General features: G+C 42.2%; 1 protein-coding gene across 1 annotated transcript in view; it reads right to left on the minus strand.

Moving 5' to 3' along the window:
- Positions 1 to 269: 269 nt before the first annotated feature.
- LOC129523874 (POU domain, class 6, transcription factor 2-like) overlaps positions 270 to 16532 on the minus strand; it is a 32292-nt gene continuing 16029 nt past the window's right edge. The window contains exons 2-4 of the mRNA XM_055347834.2: positions 13762 to 13930; positions 4785 to 4953; positions 270 to 1311 (exon numbers count right to left, since the gene is read on the minus strand). Coding sequence (XP_055203809.2) covers positions 807 to 1311; positions 4785 to 4953; positions 13762 to 13930 — 843 coding nt within the window. The 3' untranslated portion in view covers positions 270 to 806. The remainder of the gene's footprint in view (positions 1312 to 4784; positions 4954 to 13761; positions 13931 to 16532) is intronic.

Below are 16532 nucleotides of genomic sequence, written 5' to 3' on the forward strand. Positions count from 1 at the left end.
GAAAAAAGCAACAAATGCTTTGGCACACGATCCAGGATGCCCTCCCGTCAAAAAGAAAGACAAAGAAAAAAGACCACCCTCCCCACCACCCCCACAAAAAAACCCAATAGTGAGCCTCACAGAATGGCTTCAACAATGGTACCCAACCCATGGGTGGAGACAATAGATGGGAAAGATGGGAGAAATCAGGCTTTCTATTGTTCTGTTAGTACAAATGTAAAAATTCGTAACACAACTTTACGCGCGGAGAAGCGTAGACGAAGGATCGCGTTGCAATGCCATGTTTCTGACTTTGGTTAATAGGTTTCATAGTGAATCAGCACTTAGTACCTGAAGGGGTGCAGTCCTTCCTCCAGGTGGCAGGCTTGTATTCGCTTTGAACAGATCAAAGTTTTTGTTCCTTCGTTGTTGGTTTTTGGTTTCGTTTTTTTTTTCTTTTTCCTTAAAATGTGTTCACATTTTCATAATATACAGAAAAAAGTACGTGGTTATTTGGTTTGCTTTAAGTCCATTAAAAAACTGGCTTTGGGGGAGACAGGTGGGGGAAGGGAACACACCTTCAGTGTGGTGTATTCGTTGTTTAAAAATTTTCTAAAAATTTTCTTCTTTCCTTTTTGGAAAACCAACGGACATGTAGAAACCATTCTGTCCACTTGGTAGTTTTCTTAGTCATTTACTTACAAGGGTGATGACGACTGGGGCTATTTTTAAATTAAATTAAATTTTGTTGTTGTTGTTGTTGTGGAGTCCCAAGGGTGGAGTTTAGTTTCTGTGAATTTTGCTTCTGATTATGGGTGGGCATCTCTTTAGGAGTTTTCTTCCAGAGAGTCTGTTAAGGGCTCCAAAGGGACTGCCGTGGCCGGCTCGTGCTGTTTTAAGCATTTAATTGTGTTCTTCAGGGCTTGCCTCTTATTGCAGAACCAAACTCTAACTACTTCTCGGTCATAGTTCAGCTTCTCAGCAATTTCGGTCATTTCCTGCCCAGAAGGGTGTGTGTTCTTCTCAAAGTGGGCATTGAGGATCTCAAGGGCCTGGGGTGTGAAGGAGGTGCGCCGCTTGCGCTTTTTGGATGGTTCACTCCCGATAAACTCGGTCAGGTTCTGCATACCTGCTCGATGGCGGGCCTCAGCCTCAGCCATCCACCGCTCAAGCACCGGCTTGATCTTCTGGGCACTTTTAGGGGTGATGTCCAGCTTTTCAAACCTGGCAGGATACAAAAGGCCAGGGTTCAGTTTGGCTGTCAGACTGCTAGCTATAGTGTTCTCTTGGGCTTCCTGTGGTAGGAAAAAGTGGCTTCTCAGGATGGTGTGTCTGGGGGGGAAAATTGAGAAAGAACAGTCTTACACTGAGTCCTCTGCCAGGGTGGGCCTCCTGCCTGCCTGCCTGACTGCCTGGCAGGGCGAATTTACTGCAGGTTAATAGCCAGCTGCAAGGTAGCCAGCCCTGCCCAAGCCAGCGCCCACCCTCCCAGCGTGCTCCATGCCAGACCATGCAAACCACACAGGCACACAGACAGGGGTGATGAGAAGCAGAGACAGCAGGATGCATGAGCTATCATAACATATCATAGGCACGCAAACAACTCACAGGCCTTTTCCCTATAAACTCTGAGATCTAAGCATTTATTTGAATAGTACCAGCTCCATTTCTCAGTCCTCAGACTCCTGAAGGCAAAAATTAACGCTAGGAAGTGACATCAAAGATGACAGTTGTCACATTCTTTCATTTAAAATGATTCTTTACATGTTTTACATTTGGTTTTCTTTAAATTACCCCCATTGACTTGGTTATAAAAATGTTATTGCTATTATCATAGTCACTGATGGCCATTGGGACTTTTTTATGGCTCTCTTTTTATCTCTCTTTTGTGTCTCATTTTGACTTCTCTCTTTTTCTCTCCCTGGGAACAAACAATTTTCACCATATGTAAGTTAACAACATGCCCTTTTTCCAGGTAAAACATTACCCATTGCTACTTTCCTGTTCTGGCTCAAACAGCTGGACACATTGTAATTACTATAAAACACCCCACCTCTGGGTGTGCTAAGGCCACCTCCTGCCTTCCAAACACTATCCGGCCTAATGGTGTACTTTTGCACCAGGGCACCAGGGCACCAAGCTGTGTTTAATGTGTGATATCTGCAAACTGTACTTGAATGATATCATTTTCTGTAAATGAGGTCTTCTATACATCAACTGCCATCAGCAATTCTTTGCTACACTGATTTTAAAAAATATGAAATGTCTTGGACAAAATTATATAGAGTGTTTTAAGAAGTCGCCCTGGTACCAAACTCACACTCACTCTCAATGAAGTACAAAAAAAGTAGGAATTCCTTTTATTCATTTGTTTGTTTATTCTAAATCCAAATTCGCAACTCTCCAGTATGACAGCTTTGGATACACAGAATTCTCCTCTCCCTTTTACAGTGTCCCATGCTGTTGAAAAACTTCTGACTACAGAGTGTATTTTATTTCAATGGTCTGTTCTCATAGAGCTAAACTGAGCCCATGTTACTCAGAATATGTTTTGTAAGGATGCTTGCAAAAGGACAGAAAAGGATAGGCTTTCTTTATGTGCCACAATCTTATTTTTGGCAGCACATTTTAGATCTCTTATAATGTGATAAGCAGCACAAACAGAACCAAATTTTAATGCAATTTCCATAGCATTCCCTTCCATGTAGAACTCAAGGGTTATTTGTTTATTTTTGAAAAACCCAGCTTCCAGTACTGGTCAAGGAGGGAAGGAGTACATTTGCTTTCAATACAGAGTGAACTGATCACTTAATGTTATTTAATGAACTTGTCCTTTATGGCAAGCTCCTCAAAAGCTCTCATTGTTGTGCTAATTTGCCACATACCACATTTTGCCATCATTTGCCATAAAATCCCCAAAGCTTAAATATTTGATAGCGTGACAACAGGCTTTATAGTGTCAAGGCACGAGGGGACAGAGGTTGTGATAGGGCTGATCAGTGTATTGGTAATGCTTTTTTCTCTGTGCCTCTGATAAGGAGGGATTTAAAGCAGCTCCTAGGAGTCACTGCAGCTAATGAGGGACAAGCGATGCCTGAGTGTGCAGCCTCCAAAGCAGGTTCCTCACCACCCTTTGAATTCACTTAAATTGTTCCAATATAAGATCTCGGTCTTTCTTTCTTTTCTTGGTAGATAGCTCCTAAAACGATCTCACTGAAATACTGGAAGCTAGAGAAAGGCTCAAAAGTCAAGGCATCAGACATGTTCTATTATACTAGGAATTCCCAAAGTCTCCACATTTCAGCCACAGCTTTTTTGACCTCTCTCTGGGGGGTAGACTTTAGAAATCAACATACTTTATTGGGAATGCCCAAGAAGTGCTAAGTGTATGAGTTAAACATTAGCCAGCACTTGTATCAATAAAAGAAAATCACGTTTTAGGACTAAAAATAAGCAAAATAGGAATTTAGCACCAATAGAAAATTGGCAACAACTTAAAAACCTGTGGCTGCCTTTATCCCAAGGCTGTCAAGATGAAACAAAATTAATGTTTCCCAACAGGGAGCAATGGTATTCATATCATGGATGCTGTTTGTTAGCGTTGACACTTCTGTACATGTTGTTTGGAATAACATATACAAGCCTTGAAACAAATTTCCCAGCAGTAGTATCCTTGTATAGACAGAATAAAGGTTATTTTCTACAGGGAGGTATCTTATAAGAAAAAACAGTAGGGGAGGCCATAGAAGTGAGAGGATCCTATGGTGCTTTTTGTATTTAACAACAATCAATGGGTTTTATGGAAAATCATTGAGCAAAATGTGAGCTGCAAGCTACTACCCCATACTGATGTTATTTATAACCTTAGTCTTAAACTGCAGGAAAAGTACACTTCCGTCCTTTGGGGAATACATTAAAAGTATAAAGAGCAGATAAAAAGACAGCATTTCATGGATCACCAAGAACAAAATCCACTTAAATGAGTTTAGAGTTGGTTTCTTGGCTTTTCCTGTTGGAGGAGGACTCATAAGGTATTGCCCAAGAGGAAAAAGCTCTTACCGAAGTGCCTTTGTTACCTCATGCATAAACATGGCATTAGTGCAACACACACATGCATGCACGGGGCCTGCTTCTGACCACTTAACCCGGATCAACTTGAACACAACCAAGGCCGGATTCTGTTATTCATTTATTTAATTTGGGGGAGATGAGCAAGGTTAGGCCAGATTCTCACTACCCTTTTCTGAGCCATTTAAAGCAGCCACCGCTTCTTTTCTTTTCTTTTTTATTTCTTATAAATGTGCTTTTAAAGCTGTGTCTGGGAAGGCAAGTTAAAACCTTCAAGGTCACAAGATAGTTAATTTTTTTTTTAAATGTGTGTTTTCTTGGAAAATCCTGATAGCCATCTCTGGGCAGAAATAGCAAAGGCATTAACACAAATTAGGAATGGCAGCTTTACAACATTTGCTCAGAATACTTACGTGCAGACAAAGTCGGTGGCTCTCAGCTGCATAGGAGTGTGGGCCCAGGAGGAAGGCCCCTGACCCCGGGGTAGTGTATTTCCAATGAGACTGCCTTGGAAGTTCTTTGTGAGTTGACAGGAGTTATCAAGCCAGGACCCCCAAATTTGCTTCAGTAGCATCGTTTGCATCAAGATCACCAATCCCAACATATAGCTGCCCCCAAACTTTGTTCCCACTCTCTGCCCCTCCAGCTTTGCCCACCCGACGAAGAAAAGCTGAACCGCGAGGACAAACGAGGCCCAGACCGGCTAGAAGACGTGACAGCATGCAGGCGCGCGTTACCTGCAGATGGCCGACTGGCTGTACACGGGGCCCTCTGTGGCACTGAGAGCCTGTCCCACCTGAGTCTGGGTCAGGCCAAGAGACAGGCGCCGGATTTTAAAAGCTTTGGCAAATTCTCGGATCTCCTCCAGATTAACCCCATCCACCTCACCCGCTGCCGTTTGAGGATCTGTGGAGATGTTTTTAAAAATAGGATCAATACGTCAACACACAGCCGAGCAATATCTGTTTATTACGGTTTATAAGAAAGTGGCTCTCTTTAACAGCAGAGCAGTGAGGAAACCAACCTCAGAGAATGTTCGCTTTGTCTCCCAGGTGAGACACCCAACACTCCATCCGCAACTCATTACACCTCCACAAATCATCCTTCGAGATGTTTCTGTCCCAGATAAAACCACAGCTTGTTCACACTGCCACTTCCCCAATGCCAGAGCATGTTCCTTAGGGCTTAACAAATAACAGCCAGCACTGGGAGGCACTTGCTATGGGGATGCGACTCCATTTTGCCCATAAGTATGTTCAAATATTGTGCAAAAATATAAAAAGGGAAAGGTTTCCATTTGAAATGTTTTAATTCGTATATTTAATGCTAAAAATTGCTCTTGAAGAAAATAGTATTTTGTATTTTTTCCTTCACCTGATCGCCAAAGCAGTCAGGCTAACAGCTAGGCTAACAGATGATAATGTTGCCTAATTTCTTACGTTCACATTAGTCCCTCAGAAGAGCATACTCATGAAACTGCGAGAATGATATTGTCTTTTTCCCCCCATAGCAGTTTACTGACACAGACGCCTTTGTCCCCTGAAAGGGCACATAATAAAAAATGCCTACCACAGGAAAGCTCCTTTGGTGCCTGATAACGCGGTCAATTTAGGACTTATCAAGGGAAATGACACAACAGCTGGAGAATGAAACTTTTCCCCCCCTGGCTACTGATCCCTGGATAAATGAAAGCATACACCAAGCTGGAGACAGCATGGGTTGGGGATGGTGGAAGATTTCAAAGTGCTACTCTATCCTGCCTGTAGCAAAGCCATTCTCCCTGTGAGCTGACTCTATTGTTCTTCACCTCATTCCTCGGACTTAGGTGAAAAGTTTTTCTCTTCCTTCTTCTGCACAATAGCCCATCAATTTCAGTAAATTTGAGTACTTGTCCAAGGACTGTGGCAGACTATATTACTCTTCTGGGCTGAGAACTACAGAAACTCTAGTTGTCGTGAAACAAAACAAAACAAAACAAAACAAAACCCACCAAACCAGAACATTTGCACGCCAAATGCCCATTTTCAAGGACTTTTAAATAAAGATGTTAATATCTGTGGGGAGCTTGGAACTTCATGTACAGATTTTCTCATTACTGGGGAGGGATCTTCTCCAGCCTAAGGAAAATGGACTCTGTCAACAGAATCAGCAAAACAGGTATAGATTGTCTTTTATCTTCACATTAAAACAACAACGACAAAAGTCCTGTAGAATGTCATTACTCATAATTTTGTTGTAGAAAGATTGGAAAGTGGTACAACTACTGCAATCAGTCTAAATATTTTTGAAAAGTAACTTCTGGGAATCTGGAGAGGAGGGAGGGGCAATATCAGAAACAGTTCCAGCCTCTATGGAGTTTACAGTCTATAGGGGGTTGGCATCCAATGCTAATGCATTAGAAACAATTAGAGAAAAGTATCAGGCAGAGTATAATCAAGAACTAATGGATGACATCCACACCGGGTGTGCAGAGACAGGAGAGAGGAGAGGAGGGAGGATTCATCTAGGTCTTCCCAATGGGCAGCTTTCAGAGAATGAAGGAGCCATATAGTCTGGTCAGTGGTGACAGCGTGCACACAGGCGGAAACGCAGGGAGGAGCAGGGCACCGTGGGGACCTGTAAGGTTGGTAGGGTGAAGCAGGAGTTCGTGCTAGGAGTAGTGAATATTTCAGTGTAGCACATTGAGAATCTATGAGCACGGGCGGGGCAGGGGTGGGCAGTGACTATAAAACTGATTTGATTGTTAAGATGAATGGAAATCCTGTTTTTTTCTCCCAAAACTACTCCCAGAAGGCAGGCAACCCTTGGCTAATGAGATTTGTTCGGGTCGTCCCTAGTGGAGGCTGCGCTCTGGATTCCAAACCCCACGAGCACATCAGCCTGGAGCTGCTTCCGGGCTCGCTAAGGATTGTGGGAGCTCACTTCGGCAGTCGCAGTCTCGAGCCCTTTTTTCCTTTCCCCGTGAAAAAAATCCCTAGAGCAAAAGTTGCAAATGAGCAGTGTGCAAATAAAACCCGGCTTTCCTAGTGTTTACATAAAAAAAATTACTTGCTAACATGTAAACATTTATTTCTAAAGGAAAATCTTCATTTCCCAAATTCTTCTGAAATGTTAGAAGATTTGGCTGCCCCGGATGTACATTTGCACTTGGTAATGTCCAGTGGGCTGGAACTGAATCTGGCTGCTCCTTCAGCTCCTCCTCATGTTCACACCACCCAGCCTCCAACCTGCTCCCTGCTCAGCCCGTTTTGTGACCCTGCATTTAAACCATGCGTTTCCGGTGAGGCTATATTGGTTCTGAGGGGGAGGCAGGAAAAGTCTTAGTACGATGGTGTGGTCCCCCAAAGGGCCATAGTACATCAACAGGGCAGATGTGCAATATATCTGTGGTATTAAAATGTTATGGGGGGAGCGGGGTGGGGAGGAAGGAGGGCAATTAAGATAAAAACAAAACACCTAAAAATGCTGCTTGCAGGGGGAGTGGGGTGATAATGAAATAATAGCTGAGAAACTCTGGTTTAGAGCAGAGAGTACAGAATGGTACAGTGAGAGAGGGGTCTGGCCTCTCTGAGAGAGGGAAGGAGGGTTTGGCAGTCTTGCAAGGATGTGAGCATGGAGGTTTGAAACTGAAAAAGTGGAAAGCCGGAGACGTTCCATGTAACAATATCACTTTTAGGACTGTGATTTTCTTAATTTGGCAGGTATAAGAGTCACTGCTTTGGGCCCAGGGATGTGCATTTTTAAAAAGTAACACAAGCGATTCTGATGCAGGGGATCTGCTGACAACTACAGAAAGAAATCTTTCTTTGTGGCCCTGGCTTGACCAAGTCTGGGTGTGGTACCCTCTGTGTGCCATTGTCTTTACTGATCCTTTACCACTATTCAGCAGGCTTTACTACACAGAAAACTTGCTCTCTCACCTGTATAGGACTGACGGGCCAGACAGGTCTGTTGAGGAGGGGCTCCGGAGCAGGCATCCCACCCTGGCCCTTTCCTTACCCCACTGTCACTACTTACGGCAAGTGGCCAAGATCTGGGAATCAGCGGGCTGGGAAAGTAAAATTTTTGCCTTTGTTAGCCCCATCTCTAGATCAGCGAGATTCAGTTGGATTAACCAGTATGTGAGGGGCAGGTCTTTAATCTGGAAGGGTTTCCATGGTCTACTCCAGTCCCAAGGCCTGTGTTGCCACCAGACAGTGGCACAGGATTGGGCTGACATTTTATGTAAATGTGTCCTCTAATCTTTCTTCCCTTCCTCTGCCGTCTCTATTGTTTATGTGTCCTTACTAGTTCCTTGAGACTATCAACTAAATCTGTATGTGTGATCGTGCAGGCTGCTTTTTGTCAGATCACTGACAATAACCAGAGTTGAAAAGGAAGCTGTGGACTTTTAGTCTGTGTGCATTGATGCTGTTGTGTGGATTATCAAACTTTCACTTTAAAGCTCAGAGGGATGGGAGCCTGGGCTACTGAGCCCAGTATCTTCCATGAGGCCCCCAAGAAAGAGTTATTCCACCAGGAAATTGAATTCCTTCTTCTTCCTCTGACAGTTTCCACTCTTGTATTTTCTCCTGGTTCTACTTAGCTCCATGGTAAAATAGAAATTCTTATGAAATTTAAACAGGGTGATGGTCTATTGGACAAAGTAGCATCTCTCTGCAAAATTTGTTGACTACCAGAGGTGAACACTCAGATTTCTTTATATTAGTGTACTTATCCAGAAAACTCAGATGGCAAAATGTTATTGTTACCGTTTTGCTCCATGGGTTCTGAGACTACAAAAGTCTCCCCATTCAAAATGGGGTCCACTTCTAGATAAACATTAGCTTTACCCTGATTACTACCTGTGGGACTTGTCTTCACACTTTGGGAGAATTCATTAGATGCTGTCTGTAAGATGTTTTGAATTCATCAAAAGACGAATGCTCTTTTTTTAATCCCAAAGTTTCTGTCTTAAACTCTTGAGGTTGTTTCACTGGGAGAATAGTTTCCCTTCCTTAAGGGATATATACTTTTCAGCTTGAAAAGGGGAAATAAGAGGTGATTGTGATAAATAGAGTCCTCCCTGGAATGCTCCCTCAGCTCAGAATTTCACATTCTGTCCTGGGATAGGTCAATCTGGCGTTCTATCATCTATTCTCCTGGCTCTGGGGAGGTTGGGTTCATTTTAAGGATGAATCTGAAGGCCACCTTGATGGGAACTTCAGGTAAAATCCTCAGATCTCTCACAAGGTGGATCCAGCACTTTTAACCAGCTCTAGGGAAACCCAATCTCGGGTTTCTATGGAGGGTGGAGGAAATGACATCTTTTATAGAAGTTTGCTCCAGATTACATGAGCCTGATATATTAAAGACAGGGCCAGAAAGTAATAGCAATGATGGCCAGGGTCCACCCTGAGTCTGACACTTGATCAACTTATAGAGGAATTAACTGGCCTGGGGACTTAGGCTAACATGGCATTGAAAACTGGCAGTGACTCATAAATATAATGATGATGTTTCCAAAATCAAGCCTGGGATGCATGGACTGAAAGTAAAAAAGATTTTTATGGGTGCTAAATGCAAACTGTGTGAAAACAAACCTGCTTTGTAGAATCTGGTTGCGTGGTCACTGGGCACATACTGAATTGAATGCTCAGGATGCATCAGTCAGACAGAGTTTTGCTTTATTTTGCTGTTTGTTTGTTTTTTAAATTTAGCTCCTTCCCACTCTTAGCCCGGGCATCAGTGTAAGGTGCTGCTAAATGGGTTGAATAGTCACCATGCATCAACATCATCTTTCTATGATTCCTGATTTGTGGGATTGTTATGAGAGTAATATACACCTTTAAAGAAGCTTCCAAAGGTATGAATTAATTAACTATCTTATGTAAATAGCTGTCTGCTTTTTAGTGCTATTCTCACAGCAAATAATGGGCATATTTACCACATATTTCTGAGAAGTAGGAAGCCATTTGGGAGTTTGCAATGCAATTTGGGAGAACAGTATTTTTGCAATATGGTGACCTCTTTGGGATGTAGAAAATGGCATGGATTGTGAAACAGGGGTTTCACTGTGCTATATGCCATCAGCATGCAACTTTAAGTTCACTTTATAGTTTTGTTTTTTTTTTCTGGAGCTAACTATAAGTCATTTGCTGTCTAAGGATAGAGCTTAGGTGTTTAGAAAAATGTATACTGGAAAAAAATCCAGCAAGTGATCAAAACCCTAAACCTACCTATTTCTAAACAGTGCACTGTAAATCTTAAACCTAATTGGGACATTTGTCAAGTACTTGTTTGACTTCTGATTTTCTGAAAACCCTGCTTATAAAAACCATATCCACCTCTGATGATTATGGAGACTGAGCAAGGTTTAACACAAGGCAAGGTGTGTAGGTGCTATAAATAAGTATTGTGCAGATTTTCTAATAATCTGCATGTTTGGTAATTCTGAGCCCAGACGTGCTTTCTTTGCATATGAACATCTTGTATCATTACTAAGGTATTAACCCAGCATTCTCTTGATTGTAGTTGGCAAGACTTTTGTATGATCCACCTATTCTAGTTCATCTGGCATATGGCAGGTTAGCCAATGCTAGGATGACAGTCTTTGACAACGACATGGAGGAGTCATTGGCCATGGTTTTGACCAAAGTTTTGGTGATATTGTGATGTAATAAGATATATATATATATCTTATTTTATATATATATATCATATATATCATATATATATCATATATATATAAAATATATATATGATATATATATATATCCCTGGTCTTCATCCTTGGTTCCTGGCACAGAGCTCATAAGACTCTTATAATTTCCTAACAAATAGGGGTGCTAAGAGCATCTTCTGTTCTAATATTTAGTCTTTGACTCCACTTCCTGACACAGAGTTCCTAAATCCTTTGGAATGTCCTGGATGATAGGAACATCTTTTGTTCTAATGAGGTGACTCTTAGGGGCTCCTGGATAGCTTCATGATAGTGGCTGGTCATCAGAAAGACAAAGCTATGATTAGAAGCTTGAAGCTTTTAGCCCCACCTCCATTCTTTAGGGAGAGAAGAGGGGCTGGAGATTGAGTTAATAATCAATCGTGTCTATATGATGCAGCTGCCACAAAAATCACTAAGGTATGAAATTCGGAGAGCTTCCAAGTTGGTGAAAACATCCACATTCCGAGAGAGTGGTGCACTCCAACTCTACAGGGACAGAAATTCCTGCATTTGGAATCCTTCCAGACCTTGCCCTGCGTACCTCTTCATCTAGCTGTTCATCTGTATTCTTTATCATATCCTTTATAGTAAACAAGTAGATATATTTCTCTGAGTTCTGTGAGCCATCATAGCAAATTATGGAACCAGAGTGATATGATTCATGTACTATTCATTCTGTAGTTGCTTTTGAGACAGAAGGGATTTAACTAAACAACATGCTTAAAATTTGTGGCAACTCAAGTCCAGCAAGGGGTTAGGGCAAAGTGCGACCCCTAGTGGTACTGTTAGACTCTCCTGGCCTGCAGAGACAACTGTGGAGCTAGCATGGTGTCATTCAGTCTCTGCATATGGGTTTGAAGTTTCCGGCTTCAGTTGCATGTGGTAAAAGAGTCTCTCTTTCCCACGTCTATATATTTCATACCGAGGATATGTAATATGGTTCACTCATCATAAACCTAGAACTTATATGTCCCACTGGCTACTGTGCAATGAAAGTTCTATCTGGCCCATTAAAGTATCTCTGTTATTGATTTCTGAAAAAGGCTAATCCTTCACTGCCCAGCTGTGACAAGTGCCTAGAGAGAACCCAGTTCCATCCATCTGACTGTCTGCTGTCTGCCCATCCACTCATTCATCTTTCTGTCCATCTTACACATGTTAACTATTTACCTTGTGCGAAACACTGTATTAGTAGGAGGTTGTTTGTACTTCTTTTTCATATTTAACTTATTTCTTCTCTGTAAGATGCTTAACTTTGGTTCCTTTTCTTTCAGGACCAAAGCTTAACAGTTTATCCTAAATTTATGACCTTGCTGCCATTTAGAAATGGAGTATTTTGCAGAAACTTATACAGAATATTGAATTGTAACAAAGTTTGACTCTTCCCGAGGAAAAGTTTTTTTTTTTTTTAATTAGGGGAAATCTGGCTATAATTAAATTCACTTTATCCTTAACTTTATGCAAGTCAGACTAGAGTTTCTGGAGAGGGTTGTATATCTAAACAACCTAAAATACAGTTGATGGAAAATGCATATGTATCCTGAAACTCTGGTGTTGACCCATCTTTAAGATCAACAGCATCCAGGTTAGTCTGGTGAAGTGCCTGGGCATTTTTTCTTTTTTTGAGATGGAGTTTTGCTCTTGCTGCCCAGGCTGGAGTGCAATGGTGCGATCTCAGCTCACTGCAACCTCCGCCTCCCAGGTTCAAGCAGTTCTTCTGTTTCAGCGCCCTGAGTAGCTGGGATTACAGGCACATGCCACCACGCCCGGCTAATTTTTGTATTTTAGTAGAAACCGGCTTTCATCATATTGGTCAGGCTGGTCTCGAACTCCTGACCTCAGGTGATCTGCCCGCCTTGGCCTCCCAAAGTGCTGGGATTACAGGCATGAGCCACTGTGCCCGGCCTACCTGGGCATTTTAACATCTTTCCATAATGCCTCATTCCATTTTCTTCCCCACCCACAAGCATCTTTCTTGCCTAAATTATCAGTATAATTGAATATAGAAATATATGTATGTAATTATTTTTCTTTTTTGAGGAGGATTACTTGTCGGGGAGGTCATGGCAACCATCCATTTTGTTTTAAGAATTGCCCCATGATATGTGAGGATCCTACTGTTCCTGCTATAGCAGGTCATTCATGACACTTGACCAAACACAGATCCTCACATGTCCTCATTTTATGGCACAGATGCCTATGCAGGCACCCATAGCTACTGGATTTTTGGTCCCTGGTGAATTGCAATCTATGCACACGTTCTGCAGTTTTATATGTAAGTAAAAACTGCATTAAACATGACTGACATTAAATCAGACCATTGTCCCATCCATCTTAACATGCTGTTATTTGCATGTGATAAATATACTATCTATCCCTAGGGCCGAATACCATTCTAAAAACTATATATACATATATATAGGCTATTTGGGGAGGCAGACTTGCAGGCTTATCCTATTTTATAAATGGTTGTTCAGAGATTTCTCATCTGATTCTGGCCCATGCAGCTTCCCCCACATGCCACTTGACGTGGCTTATTGTACGCACACACCCACCCGCCCACAGGCATGCTCTCTTTTATTTCCTCTGACACCTACAAATAGAATGGCAGGGGACTTCAAACACTCAGAAAAGCAGCTTGACCTGCCAGCTGAGTGCCTGTTGTTGGTTATTTCAGTTGTGAGCTATGTGGCTTATGCCCTGAAAGCTGATCAGTTGCTACCTGCTGAAGTGGCAGGACTGACTCAGCACATCAGCAACTACTTAAGATGGAACCCGGTCCTTGATAGCCACCAATTCAGGGAGTGTGCTTTGGGGACCTGCTTCCCTAAGGAACCATCTGGTCCGGGGGATGGACTTCATCTCAATATTGACCTAGCAATGCCAGGAAATTCCTGTGCAGGGTTGAGAGAAAGAGAGAGCAAGAGAGAGTGAGAGAGAGACAAGAAGGAAGACATTGCAAATAGGCAACAAGAAGGCCACCACGATTTAAACCGAGCCAGAAAGGATACTTACTGCTAACTGGCCCACGCTCAAAGCTGAAGAAGAGGAGGATGAGGAGGAAGAAGAGGAAGCCTGCCGGATGGGACTTTGAGACATGGATGCTTGGCTGTGAGCCAGGTGCAGAAGGTTGCCTTGGGAGGCTGCTTGACCCACTGACGTCTGGGAGGGTTGGTGGAGCTACATGAGGGGATGTAAAAAAAATACACAAATGAATGAAAAATTAGGGGAAAAATGCCAGGGAACAGAAGTTTCATCTGGGGGTGAATCATTTTATTTCCAAGAATATATACTTCTCAGGAAGAGTGCGCACCCTACACAGCAGGCAGGCATTTTTTTTTTTTTTTTTTTTTTGTAGAGCACATATTGCCACTTGCTTGACAGGCATTTTATTAGTAATTCTAAATATATTATTAATTCCCTACTTGGCTTGTTAGAGCACCCAATTTTCTACATTTCTCGACCCTGGCATGTGGCTGGACCTTTCTGTCTATTCATACAGTTACAGCACACTTGACAGGCTTCTCAAGTAAGTATAGATAAAATATAACACCATCAACTCAGATTGGGAAACTAAAACTTAAAGGTGTGGCTGTGCCCCACCATTTTATCCTATGTAACTGGTATTTTTAGAAAAGTTCTAATGTAGGCTGAGTGTGTGTGGGAACTTCCTCCTCTTACAGACTCTAGAGTCTGGATGGGTTTCTGTGGAGTTGATAAAATGCTGTCTGATATCCTAAGGAAAATTCAGAGAGAAGATGGGGAGTCAGAACAAAAATATCCCGTAGGATTTCTAGCTCTCAGTTGTTACTTTCTTACTCTGGGCTGGCCACTGTATTAAGGACATTGACTAATTTTCCTATCAGCCTGTGGTGTGGGTACTATTTCCATCCCTCTCTCACAAACAGGGAAGCTGAGGCACAGAGAAGCTAAAGGATTTTATAGGTTCAGCCAGCAAGTGCGGAGGAGCTGGTCTCTGGACACACGAAGTCTGACCCTGGGACCCGAGCTCTTAGTTATGATGCCACAAGGAAGAATTAATTTAATTTTAAAAATTGTGTGTGTGTTAAGGAAGGCTGTCTTTATATCCATTTATTCATGATTCCTCTACAGGTTATCAAAGGACTGTTGCTCTGAGAAGTGAGAGGAGCTCAGCTGAGGAGAGAAACGAGAGAGGGAAGGGAAATGCTTGCAGGTTCTAGGTCTACTTGGAGGCCCAGGAGGGATGTCTCTCCATCATTTTTTTTTTTCTTCTCCTGGAAAGCTGCCATAAGGGCAGGCCAGGACCCCAAGCAGGTAGACAAGGAGCCTCAGCATTAGCCATCTATATTGATTGGATGTAGCACTTTTTGGTTTGTAAAGTGCTTTCATATCCATTGTCATTCTCACAGAGGTGTAGCAAGGCTTTTGTAAAAAGGAATCAGCCTGTGAGTAGAATTAGGTCAGGACCTCAACTTTGGTGGGAGGGAGAGCTACCCCCAAAACAGGCACCAGTCTGAGAAGGTCTACCACCTTGTTAGCACCTAAGAGCCAGCCTGGGGTGTTTCAACTTCATATTTGTCACTGCTTTCCCAGTGTGTGTGTGTTCATTTTTTCATTCAACTTTATTGAGACATAATTTACACATAATAAAATAAACCCATTTTAAACACAGAGTTTGATGAGTTTTGTCAAATGTGTACACATGTGAAACCACCACGATAATCAAGATATAGAACCTTCTCATCATTCCACAATGTTCCCTCCTCTCCTTTGTCATCAATTTCCCGTCAACTTCCTGCCCTAGACAGCCACTACCGTGATTTTTGTCACTCTGGATTCATTTGTCTGAGTCCAGAAACGGAATCATACAATATGTACTCTTCTTGTATCTGGCTACTTTTGCTTGGCATACTGTTTTTGAGATTCATTCATTTTGTTGCATGCCTTGGTAGTTCAGTTTTTTTTAATTGCTGAATAGTATTCCCTTCCATATCTTATACGAATATGGTATATTGTTCATGAATTCATCTGTTGGTGGGTATTTGGGTTGTTTCCAGTTTGGGGCTATGATGAATAAAGGTGTTATATAAACATTTATGAACAAGGCTGTGTGTCTACTTGTGTTTTTGTTTCTCTAATGTAAATACCTAGGAGTGGAACTATTGGATCATACTATAAATGCATGTTTAACTTTCTTAGAACCTCTCAAACTGATTTCCAAAGTGGTTGTACCATTTTATGTTCCCACCAACAATGTATGAGAATTCCAGTTGCTCCACAATCTCGCTAACATTTAGGATCATCATGCTTTTTAATTCCCTAAAGTGTTTTTATCAAATTAATATTTTTCCTTCAAACAACTGTTAGTTAGGGGCTACTCCAGAAATGTGCTTAAGGAGCTATTTCCCCTTCTGGTCTCCTGTGGTAATAATTAATAATGGCTCCCCTACTCACATGGCATTCCTATGCAGCAGATGTGCCTGGCAGGATTATGTGACGTAAATAACCAGCCTATGTGGCTGCTGAACATGAGAATCCAGGCTCCCACCCCATAGTGCAGGGATCTTCCCAGGAAACCACCTTGTGCCTCCTACAGAATTGCCTGCGGTTGCATTTCAAGTGAACACCCGTATTGTTGCTCAGCTATGTGAAGTAGAGGCTAGATTACAAACCAAAGACAGTTACAATTGACATGGGATCCCAAATTAATATGCATCAAGCATCTGCCAAAGGTAATTAGCCAAACTGCTGAGCACATAATCAACAATTGAATCCAGTAAATTTTATACTGTACGGACAC

This window comes from Gorilla gorilla, chromosome 6 (assembly GCF_029281585.2).
Source record: "Gorilla gorilla gorilla isolate KB3781 chromosome 6, NHGRI_mGorGor1-v2.1_pri, whole genome shotgun sequence".
NCBI lineage: Eukaryota > Metazoa > Chordata > Mammalia > Primates > Hominidae > Gorilla > Gorilla gorilla.